Raw genomic sequence first — 11,936 nt, forward strand, 5'->3', positions numbered from 1 at the left:
CCAAAATTAAAATTTAATAGAGTGAAAGTCATACCATAATAATAAGGTCTAGACTCAAGTCTCAACAAGAAGAACAATTTAAAAAAAAAAAAAAATACAAAAAAGTAAAATTATTTTGAAAAAACTACTAAGAAAGTAAGAAAGGGAACTTCGTATTTTTTTCGTATTTTACCGTAAAACTGCAATTCACCAAATATTAGTTTAAAAAAGTAAAATTACTCGTATCTATTTTAAAAGGTAGAACAATCCTAACAAAGTCTTGCTTAGAATTTAAGCATATAAGAAAAATTCATGTGCAAATTGCAATGGTGTAATTATAATATTAGTTTAGTTTTTAGTTTTTAGTTTTTTTAATGAAAACTATAATATTAGTTTAGTTTTTTTATTATGATTAGTGAGAACTATTATTATTATAAGTTGTATAATCAGCAATACTTCCTATAATTGCAACACTCAGATTCGATTCTCCTACCCCACATATAGTTTTTTGGATAAGAAACATTTCATTGATAGAATGAAATAAATAAGCACACAAAGATGATTACAATAGAGATTTTCAATGGAAACTAAGTATGAAAGACTAAGACCTCGTTTGATAATCATTTTATTTTTTGTTTTTAAAAATTAAGTCTATTTCCTCTCAATTTACCTAAAGATGCCTAAAGTATTTAAAAGGGTGCTTATTTTTTATTCTCCCACCTCATATATTGTATAAAAAAAATACACACTTATTTTAGTTCCAATGATTTCAAATCACGGGCCAAAATGAATGAGCGTAGCTCAACTATTGTATGATTGTATTAGCGACCACGAAGTCTGTGATTTGAATCTCTCTACTCTTATGTACTAAAAAATCCAACACAATTTTTTTTCTATTATTATTAAAGAAAACATACTTTTTTTAGTATAGTAAGGGGGTGAGAGTTTGAAATTTCAATCTTTAGAGAGGAAGGCCGTTCCAATTACCGTTAAGCTAAATTCACCCAAACAAGAACACATACATTCACTTAGAAGTGTCGAGAATCAGTCTGTTGAAACATCACTGATAACTGGCAGAAATGCCAGTTATTATAAGCATTTTATTTAGAATTATGAGGGCTAACAGGTAGAGTACGCAGTGATAATACTTAGAATTTGTGAAAAATTGAAGTTTTGCGTCGATAAGCACCTAAAACCTCACTGACCCAATATTATGAGTTATTCCGTGCTAAAGTGTCTATTTTTGGAGCTATCACAGGAATCAAACACATGCGTTTGTAATAAGAAATCACAGACAAACACATGCACTGAAGCCAGACGACCGCAAAAGACGAACACATACGGCAATCCCATGCGTCCAACGCATGGAAGTTGCAGTAACCCCATGCGTCCAACGCATGGAAGTTGCAGTAATCGCATGCGTCCAACGCATGGAGAACGCGGTGAACAAATAGAGATTGCGGCCACGGAGTGACAGCCATAATAGAAGAACGCAAGATGGGTAGAATGTGCTGATAACTTCAGCTAAATTCAGCTCAGACACATACCTTGGGAGTATCAACAAGTTAAGGCGATGTGACAATGCCCATACTGCGACAAAAGCAGTAGTGAGCCATACCTCCATCATTACAGCTGTCGGTGTCCAAGTTCTAAATAGCCCTTGAGACCTTCATTTTGAGACATCCGAGCTTCTGCCTCAAGGTAGAAGTTTGTGATCACATATGAGAACTTGAAAGAGATTTCCAGTGAGAATTCTTCATCTCCACAGCCCAGACCGAGTGACGATCGGAGCATTCGCCGGAGATAGAGCTCGAGAGAGACATCTCCACCATTCAACCATGGCACCACCGGTAGCCTTGACGCAGAGTCCTTCATCTCCCTTTTAATCTCTGTATTGTATTACATTTTAGCTTGAGATATTAAGATATTTTGTGATCAATGCAAATCTTAATTCCTTCATTACCGTCTTTTTCATCATCTTCATCTCTATCATAGTTTTTCTTCAGCGTTTATTTATCAAAGTCAATCGCATGCTTAATCGTGTAGCCTAGAGATAGGACGCATGTAGCAACCCACCGAGAGGTGTGCGTTGTGCAAGTATAAGTAAGTTAATCTTCTTTGCCTGGTGAAAGGCTGTCTATGGGATGTTGCATTGTTTGTCCATAAGTTAAATAGCCGCATCTAACTGCCTGAGAAGGTAAGGGATAGAACGCACTAAGCAAGGTTTGTATTGTTCCTAGAGATAGGCACAATCTTATGCTCAACGCAACCATGCACTATAGAGATATAGTCATGCGACTGACCATCTAGAGGTGTGATACGTTAGTGCAACGAGCTGGGATTACTAGGGCGATTTAAGATAGTAAACATTACTATGCGTTAATGCTTGTTGTGTCTCTACCCATTCTCATTGCAAGTCTTTTATTGCTCAATCTATTTAGTTAGGAGTAGAGTAGTGTGTAAATCATTTTAAACCTTCTTCGCTTTATTTTTATTCTTATTTATCGCCTCAAACGCATCACCTCACAAACATTATTGAGTGACAAGTCCCCGTATTCGACCTCGGATTACCCGAGAAACTTGCGTTTGTGTTATACTTGGCGCAAGTGTAAGAAAACTTGTGATAGGAACGCGTGGTCATTGCATGCTAAGATTAACGTATCATCATTCCGATGCATGACCTCAGATGCATGGGAGCAAACACATCAGTTATGTCTAACGCATGATTTCATGTTCAACCCTATCCATCCTTAATAAATAAAATAAAACAGAAACGCGTCCCTAAATGATCCAACAATCACCAACGATCAAATTTCATAGGAAGTAAGAAGTAACATTACAAATATCCTACGTTTGCATTCTCCATCCATTCAAAAAATAATAAAAAAAAAAAACTGAATATGATACACAACACTACAATTTCAAGACTTTTTTTTTTTTTTTTTGGCACACTCTCAATCCTACAAAGATCTAACATTATGTATGATACATGCCGAGGAATTTCAAGTGAAAATCAAATCCAGAGAATAAAAATGGATTGAATCAAAGAATCGGTTTGTAATTCTTTTCTCTAAAAAACAAAAGCAATGAAGTTCTGTGTTGGTCATTCATTTTCTGCAACAAAGTTTGGGTCCTGACCTTGACAGAGATATTCATCACAAAGAGATGCTGATCGCCAATCCTTTCTTAAACGCAAAATGTCTTCAGTAAAAGTCGAACCCGATGTTCCAATGAACACTCTCGACATAGCACATATGGTCTTATCTAGCATGGCTTCCACCTTCAACATCATTTCAAAACACAAAAACCCCAGTAAGTAATATTATATATGTGTTTACCAAGGTTGATACAAAGATCGTACACGTGGGGCTATGAGGACCTGAACCTCCAACATCGAAATACATGCCAATTATCGTTGAGCTGTACTCACTTTGATAAGGTTATTCCAAAGATTTAACCACTTATCTTCCTCATGTAAGACCCTCTTGGTTGGCAAAATTCAAATGCTAGACATAACGCATGAACACTATATGCAACTCCCACATAGTTTCTTCTATGCATACTCTTTCAAGAATCAAGAAGAAAACGTTTTTCTTTATGAAAAAAAAAAAAAAAAAAAAAAAAAAAAAATGAACTTTTATGAACTTGCATTGAGAAAAAAATGAGAAGAACTAATAGGAAAACTTGAACCCCAATAGGATGGAATACTTCAGCATAACCTACTCACTATTCACAGGGGGATTACTAAAGTACAATGAAGAAAAAAAAAAAAAAGTAACAACTATTTGATGTCCAAAGAATGAACAAAAAGGAGTTATGAACAGTGATTCGTAACCATATTCTGGATTAAATATCAATTCGTGACGTCCACATCAACAATTTTAACCAGAGAAGATTCTCTGATGCCTAATGAAGTTGTTTAATATGAGCAATGCTTGGTGAGGATGCATAAAATTTTCTACATAATTGCATGAGATCATTCAGATTTGAATAATTAAAGATAAGTTACCTGAGAATCTCCCTCAATCTCGTGCCTGTAAAGTAAAGCATCCCATTTCTCAGCTGAATTTCGAGGAGGTCGTTTAAGTAGTGGTATGGGTTTTCCATTCACTACAACAAGTGACTGCAGCAATCCAGTTTCGCTGTCTGCAGCATCTGTGGAAAGATAAATGACGGGTGAATTGGACTGTTCAACTACACTTGCAATACAGTTTGCAGCTTGAGGAATAGGGTAGAAGCAACTTGGCCGTTTTGCATTACTGGAAATAACCAAGAAAGAAAAACTATGAGTTTCCTCAGCGTAAAGACCTTTCATAAAGCACAAATGTTGTAATATTTCACACTAGGAGGAGGTATAGTAAACGTATATACCAAATAATAATAATGAGGACAAAACAACAAAAACAGTTGCAGCATTATGAACATCAATACAAAAGTTAAAAATAGATCAAGCAGTCCAAGAACAGCACAAACAGCAACAACATAATAGATATAGGCAGATAATGTTGAGTAAATTTAAGATGTGTATCATAATATTTCTTAGCTAGGAAATAGAATGAAAAACAAAACATTAACTTGATACAAATTGGAGCTGGGGGATGGATGAAATACCAGAACTTCAGAAATCCGTGTCGACGAAAGTGAATAGCTATAAAATCGCTCCCCAAGAACGTCTGAATGAAACGCTGGGCAGTGACCATAATAAGATGGCTTGGTTCAATAAGGGTCTTGCATTTGTGGGCAATAGGACCACCCGGTTGCACAAACCAGTCGTTCTCTACATTAGCATAAAAAACATCCCCAATGGCAATAACATCAGCATCGGAAGAAAACTTCGACTCAATATCTTGAACTGTTCTATCAATCGGATTCTTAATATTCTCATCCCAAGGAGATTCAAGTTTAGCCGTGGAAACCCCTATATTGTTTAACTGCTTAACGTGCTCCTCATCCAAATAACAGTGATCGGGTTTTGAAAAATAACAGAAAAACTTATCAATCTGCAATCTTTTCTTCTGAATCTCGGAAAATTCATCAAAAGAAATGACAACCTTCCTACCCAAGCAATTATTGACGTGATCTACATCCAACACCCTACTATACTGATAATCGACTTTGGAACTAGGAATAACCAGAACTCGATTAAGAATGGCAGCAAAGAACATATGCTTCTCCAAGCAAATCAAATGGTTCGACATTTGTCCTGATGCGCAAATCGCAAACAAAAACTTATTCGATTTCGGATTCCATTCGATAGTCCGTCTATTGGAAACTTCCTGGTCCACTTTTCTACACCTATCGAAACCAGAACCAACAAGATCGAGGCCGTCATCCTTTACTTCATTGGATGAGTTCCCCGACTGATATGGAGATAAAAGAACGTTTTGAATCTCTTTATTCAGCGAAATCTGCATAAGTAACGATAAGGTGAGGTCCTCGGATGTGGAATTGGAGTGAGAAGTAAAAGAATGATTCCAAATTGACAAAAGACCTAACTGCTGCTGCTTCAACAAAAACAATGCGTGTAATTCAGATTCCCTCATTCGATTACCGAGAGAATCAAAGACTTTGAACGACGAAGAGAGCCGACCAGAGAAAAGATTCCTAATATCGGTGGAGAAATAGAGGAGTAGAAGGAAGATAGGAAGAAAAATGGCAAAGAGATACCTCCTTTTGAAGGAGAAACGACGTCGAGGGAAGGTTGAACGGAGATCGAGGTCATCGCCGACGTGGAAGGCGGCGGAGTGAGGTGAAGGAGAGTGGTTGATCTCATTTTGGTGGAGTAGATTCTCTCGATCGTCGTCTTCGTCGGAAGACGAATCGGACTTCTCCATTAACACCAGAAAACAAGGATTTGTGTGAAGAAAAGCTGGAATGGAAAAGGGAAAAACAGTTTTGAGCAAATTAGTAGCCGTTAATCGGAAATGATAAATCAGGGGAATTCAAGATCTGAAATTCGTCAGGGACTCTGTCGGTGGCGTTAAACGACGACGTATTGGACGTTTGTAGGGCCCAGAGTCCAACTACTTATCATTTTCTCTCTTCCTTTCCTTTCTACCAAAGGAAGCTTTTGCCCTTCTAAAGCAGTTAATTTCAAGCTTTCAATCCCCGCTTGTAGCCACTAGATTTGAGAAGATTTCAAATCAAATTGAAATGAACTCATTTGTTTGGATGCCAAAGGAATCAAATAAGGTGATTTCAATTATGATTTGTGTTCACAGGAGATTTTCGAATGAATTTAATTCGTGGAATTTGGACTTTGCATTTATATTAATTTCAATTTAGTGAATACAAGATCTAATACAAGATCTAATACAAGATCTTTTCTCTCGAAAAAAATAAACTTTAATCTTCATTCTCGTTGATCTTTTTGCATGATCGACCTTTAGACTTGCTGACCATCTCGACCTTCTTAGATGGTCGACCTTTGGGCTTGTTGACCTTCTTCGATGATTAGCCATGATCTTGGATAGCTTTTGGGTTTGATGATCTTCTTGGAGGATCAACTTTTGGGTTTGATGATCTTCTTGGAGGATAAGCTTTTGGGCTTTTTGATCTTCTTAGATGATCGAGCTTTGACTTGTTGATATTGTTGATTAGTTTGGATCAGTCTCTGACTTGTTGATCTTGTTGATTAGTTTGGATCGACCTCTAACTTGTTTATCGACTTGGATCTACTTCTGGCTTGTTGATTGTTTTAGATCAGCCTTTGGAGCTTCAATCTTCTAGCCTTTAAGCTTGAGAGCTTGAGAACTTCAGTATTTGGAGCTTGAGAACTTGAGAACTTAAAGAGCATTGATCTTCAGTTCTTTAGATCTTGAAAACTTCGGTCTTTGAAGCTTAAGAACTTGGGAGCTTGAGAACTTGAGAGCTTGAAGAGCTTCAGTTTTCAATTCTTTAGATCTTAAGAGTTTCGGTCTTTAATTCTTCAGAACCTCGATCTTCAGAGCTTCCTATCCTCCGAGCTTCCAATCCCTCCAAATGAAGAAGTAAGACATCTATTTACAATGGTTCCTTATAGCTTTATATGGGCTTGGGCCTATTTAATTTTGAGCTTGGGCTAAAGGTGGGCTTGGACCTAATCTTTCCTCTAACCTAAATTTCTATCATAGGCTTGAATTGAGTTAGGTCTACTCAATCCATTTATAATTTCCATATTGGGTATGAGCTTTTGTTAAAGGTGTTCGTGGGTTGGGTTGGGTTGGATTTAGGGATATTTTAGGCCTAACCCTATGCTTCGGTTTGTGTATTTTTCTAACCCAATTAACCTTTGTTCAATTATGAACCCAAACCAAACCAACCCCAAAAAAATGGGTTGGGTTGGTTCGGTTCCATCGGTTCCCTTAAAAAAAGCTTGGAATCACAAAAAAAAAACTACTACTACAAAATCTTCATTACTTGACACTTGTAGTTTTTAATAACTTGATATTTATGTGGAAAAAACGTCAAGTAATATAATTTTGGACAAAAAAAGGTCAAGTAAAAGGATTAAAAAAGCGAAGATTGACGGAATATTTCGGATATTTTCACGCGAACCTTTACTTGACACGATTTTTGTGTCAAGTAATATAAGGTCTTACTTGACATGTTTCACGTGTCAAGTATAAGAAGCTCTTACTTGACATTTTTTTCGTGTTAAGTAAAAGGGTTAAAAAAACGGAGATTGACGGAATATTTCGGATATTTGATAAGCCTCCAATTTAGTAGGCGAATCATATAGCATTTGGTAGTTTTGGGTAAGTGATCGCGGGGTCTTCGTGGGCAATCGTCTAGTGTTACTCAACGATCATGTAGCAGAGCTCAGCGATTGTATAGCATTTGGTAGGCGATCGTATAGCAATGAGTAGGAAATCATATAACATTTTGTTACTCAACGATCGTGTAGCCGAGCTTAGCGATTGTGTAGCATTTGGTAGGCAATTGTATAACATTGGGTAGGCGATCGTATAGCATTTTGTTACTTAGCGATCGTGTAGCATTTGGTAGGCGATCGTATAATATTAAGTAAGCGATCGTATAGCATTAGGTAGGCGATCGTATAACATTTTATTACTCAGCGTTCGTGTAGCAGAGCTAAGCGATCCTTTAGCCGAGCTCAGCAATCATGTAGCCGAGTTTAGCGATCGTGTAGCATTTGGTAGGCGATCATCTAGCATTGGGTAGACGATCGTATAGCATTTTGTTACTCAGTGATCGTGTAGCGGAGCTCAACTATTATAGTATTGGATAGGCGATCGTATAGCCTATTCTTCTTGGGTTGGTTCGGTTCGAACCGAACGATTTTCCTACGAATCCGAGAACCAAACCGACCTATTCGGGTTCATTAAAAAAAAACTCAAACCAAACCATTTTCTTTAACCAACCCAAACCAGCTGGGTTGGGTTGCTCGATTTTTTCGGGTCTTCGATTTTTTTGAACACCCCTAAGCTTTTGTTATGATGATGTGGCAAAATTTAATCGAACTAAATTTCTCATTCAACAAATGTCCCACTTTTCGAGATTTATGCACGTCTATATAGGTGAATCTAGAAAAAGATAATTTAAAATCAAAGTATAATTTTGACTTCTTTTGATGCGTCATCTTGAACAAAATATGAATTTAGCTCAAAATTTTTATTTAAACTTTGTTTACTTGACACATTTTACGTCAGGTAAACAAAAGATGAATTTTAGCGATTGACTTATTTGGGAACAAACTAAAGTAGAATTTATATTCTACTTCTATTGCAAATTGAATTTTGAGTGAAATTGAATTTAGATCGATTTTAGTTTGAAATAAAAATTTAGAATATGTTCAAATATTAGATAAATTCAAAGTCTTACACTCAATTTAAAATTGGTTCGAAGATAAGGAACCAATTTGAACTTGGGATAAATTTTGGAATTTGTCAAAGTTTATGATAAGATAAATGAAGTCTTATCACAATTCAATTTGGCTTAGCATAAAAAATCCATAGTTGGATAATTTGAAGTTTGGTATACTCTAAATTTGAATGCAATTTCAATCTCAATTACATTTAATTTGAAGTTTGAATAAATTATACTTTGTCTGAAATTTAGACTTGAGAGTTGGACAAATTTACATTTTATTCCAACCTTGATTTTTTGATGGAATATGGTTTGAGATAAAATTCTTAGTTTGCTAGGATCTTAACTTGAATTTCGTTCCAATCGAATTTTGAACCGAATAACAAAGTTGTCCTTCGGGAATTCTCTACCTTGAAATAGAACACACCTCATTGAGATTCTTTGAATTTTAGCGAACTTTTAGCTAGAATTGGAATCCCAACCCAACCATTAATATTTTGAATTCAAATAAATCCAAGGTGAAGTTAGATTTCAAATTATACTACAGGATCTCATCAAATCTTAACAGATTAGGAAAGAACCTTGTCAAAATTTAACTATATATACTAGGCAACACACACCGTTTTCATCATCTCGGAATCGTGCTCTGATTTTCTTGTTTTTTTGTTCTCACGTCCCTTGTAGGTTGTGCGTCGTTGCAAATCACAGTTGAGTTGCTATTGGAGATGGTGCTTGTGCAGAATAGGGAGTTTTCGCTGCCGCTTCAATTGTGGGTTACGCGTTGTAGTCTCCGACATTCTGTGCTTCGATGTCCACTGCTGCTATGCTGGAAGTCGTGGAACATCGTCGGAGTAAGGTGCAGAGTCGCAAAGTTGAACTTTGTTCGATTTTCTGTCGTGTTGTCAGATAGTTGATTCAGCCACTGGAAGCTTCGTCACCGAAAAAATTCGCCGATCCATGTTTGTGTGGGTTGGCATGGAACCGCTGCAGGAGTTCGCCATCATGGGTCAATGTGGAATCAATCCGCCGGTTGTTTGGGTGCTGCCAATTTTTTTTACGTTGCCGTCTTTGAGTCATCGTTGTTGGATGAGTGAGAGAAAGTTTAGGGACGGAGATCGTGTGGAAGGGGGTGGCTGCAAGAAGAGAGATGGCGAAACTTTAGGGTTTTTTTTTTTAAAAAAAAATATAATACACATAAATTTTAGGGACTTTTTGGTCCTTAAGTTTTGACTCTAGTTTCTATTCGGATGTTATTGGCTTGGACATGACATTTAGTCTATATCAATATGCTCGTCTTAGATGTATTGCCGTATCTCCAAGGATTAGGACCACTTTTTATAAGTAATTGGAATCTTTATGCTCAAAACCCCGATTCAAATAATGTAATAATTTATTTGATACTTTCGAAGGAGCAGGAACCGTCATTCTAACCCTTCTCGGGGGATTCCATCTGCTCCTTACATTTTTTTGTCAAAATGTTACAATTTTTTGTCAAAATGTTTCAATTTGGTCCATAAATTTCAAGATTTTACATTTTGAATCTCATTTTTTCATTAAATCCTTTCAATCGTCAATTTCTATTAATCAATTAAAAGGTATTTTCCCTTAAATTTTATTTTACTTTTTTTTTTTCATGTTTTTTTAAATTTTTTTTATCAAATTTTTTTCTAATATCCTTCTTTTGTTTATCCTTTTTCCCCTCTTTTTTTCTTATTATTTTTTGGGTTTTTTTAACCTTTTTTTCTTTTGTTTTCCTTTTTTTTCTTTCTATAATATTTTTTTTTCACTTTTCTTTTTTTAGAAGATTTTTTTGTTGCATTTTTTTTACATTTTTTTTAATAACTTTCTCCTATGGAGGAGCGAAACTGTATTTTATTTCGACCTTAGAGAGGTATGAATGATTTGTCGACCGTGCCAATATTTTATTTCGACCGTAGAGAGGTCTAAATTATCTGCCTACCGCACCAATATTTTATTTCGACCCAGAAAAGTCTGCCGACCGCACCAATATTTTAAGGGTGGTCTAAATGATTTACCGACTGCACCAATATTTTAATTCGACCTTAGAGAGGTCTTAAACTTTCAACCTTGACTTTCTACTTCCCGCATCAGACTTGGCTTTGTGGCGAATCCTTCGCATTTGAACTTGAAGAAACCTTGACAAATCCTCTGAACTTGAGCTTGATGAAGCATCGACAAACTCTTCAATGATAATGATGAAGCATCGACGCATCGACGAACTCTTTGATGATAAGTTTGATGAAGCATCGACGAATCCTCTGTACTTGATTTCGAAGATGTGTCGTTGAAGCCTCCACACTTGAGCAAACGAAGCGAAGCCAACCATACCATAAATTGAAAATGAAGCAGTCATCTTCATCTACACTGAATTTGAAGATGAAGTGAAGCAACTTCCAATCTTGAACTTTGAAGATGGAATGCTGCTTCAAGTGAGGGAAGCCCCAATGTTGAAGATGAAGTGTTGAAATTTAGGCAAACGATGACTTGAACTTGAAGCAAGCGATGCTCAACACTTGAAGCTTCTTTATTTAAGATAACAAAGACAGGATTGATATTTTTAGTGAAGGCCCCTTTTTGTATGCATCTTATTTGTGTAGTCTCACGCAAAGTAACGTACTTCTTCAATTTACTATATCTCGTCTTACTAGAGATTGACATCTTAAATTTTTTGCTCTGCCCTAATTTGTTGGGATGTTTCCAATTTATTAGGATACTCTCAATTTGTTGGGATGCCCTCATTAAAGATAAAAATCTTCAACTTGGAGTTTCATTTAGCATTGAAGATGAACAATATTAATTTTGTAATGTCATAGCTAGGTTTTATGGCACTCTTACTTTTTGTGATAATATTTTATGGATGGAACTTAAATTTCTTTAAGTTGCCTATGTATCCTTGAAGTAAGGGATAAAGTCATAATGTAGTTTATTTTTTCTTTTTTTTTCTTTTTTTTTTTCATTCACCTTTTAAGCTCATATGGGTCAAGCAATATGTAGTTTAGGCTCTTGGGCTAAGGGGCTAAGGAGCTATTACTTTTTTTTATTTATTTTAAAAGCTTTTACTTTCATCATGGCTTTGATCCTCTTCTTCATTTGTAGGATTCTTCAATACTAAGTTTTGGCTTCACTGT

The 11,936-nt window shown here is 36.0% G+C and overlaps 1 protein-coding gene across 1 annotated transcript; it reads right to left on the bottom strand.

The window, feature by feature from the left end:
• Positions 1-2,765: 2,765 nt before the first annotated feature.
• On the bottom strand, positions 2,766-5,955 carry LOC120087158 (O-fucosyltransferase 36-like). Its single transcript, XM_039044060.1, has 3 exons — positions 4,591-5,955; positions 3,989-4,238; positions 2,766-3,259 (listed from the first exon to the last, which is right to left on the bottom strand). The coding sequence occupies exons 1-3, from the start codon at positions 5,811-5,813 to the stop codon at positions 3,083-3,085; spliced, it is 1,650 nt and encodes a 549-aa protein (XP_038899988.1). The 5' UTR covers positions 5,814-5,955; the 3' UTR covers positions 2,766-3,082.
• Positions 5,956-11,936: the final 5,981 nt, after the last annotated feature.

This window comes from Benincasa hispida, chromosome 9, assembly GCF_009727055.1.
Source record: "Benincasa hispida cultivar B227 chromosome 9, ASM972705v1, whole genome shotgun sequence".
In the NCBI taxonomy this organism is placed as follows: domain Eukaryota; kingdom Viridiplantae; phylum Streptophyta; class Magnoliopsida; order Cucurbitales; family Cucurbitaceae; genus Benincasa; species Benincasa hispida.

Excerpts from the sequence above, each read along its gene's own strand:
- LOC120087158 (XM_039044060.1), bottom strand. The coding sequence starts at position 5,813 with ATGGAGAAGTCCGATTCGTCTTCCGACGAAGACGACGATCGAGAGAAT. Across the intron at positions 4,239-4,590 it reads CACGGATTTCTGAAGTTCTG|TAATGCAAAACGGCCAAGTT; the intron begins GTATTTCATCCA and ends GGTTATTTCCAG. Across the intron at positions 3,260-3,988 it reads AGATTGAGGGAGATTCTCAG|GTGGAAGCCATGCTAGATAA; the intron begins GTAACTTATCTT and ends ATGATGTTGAAG.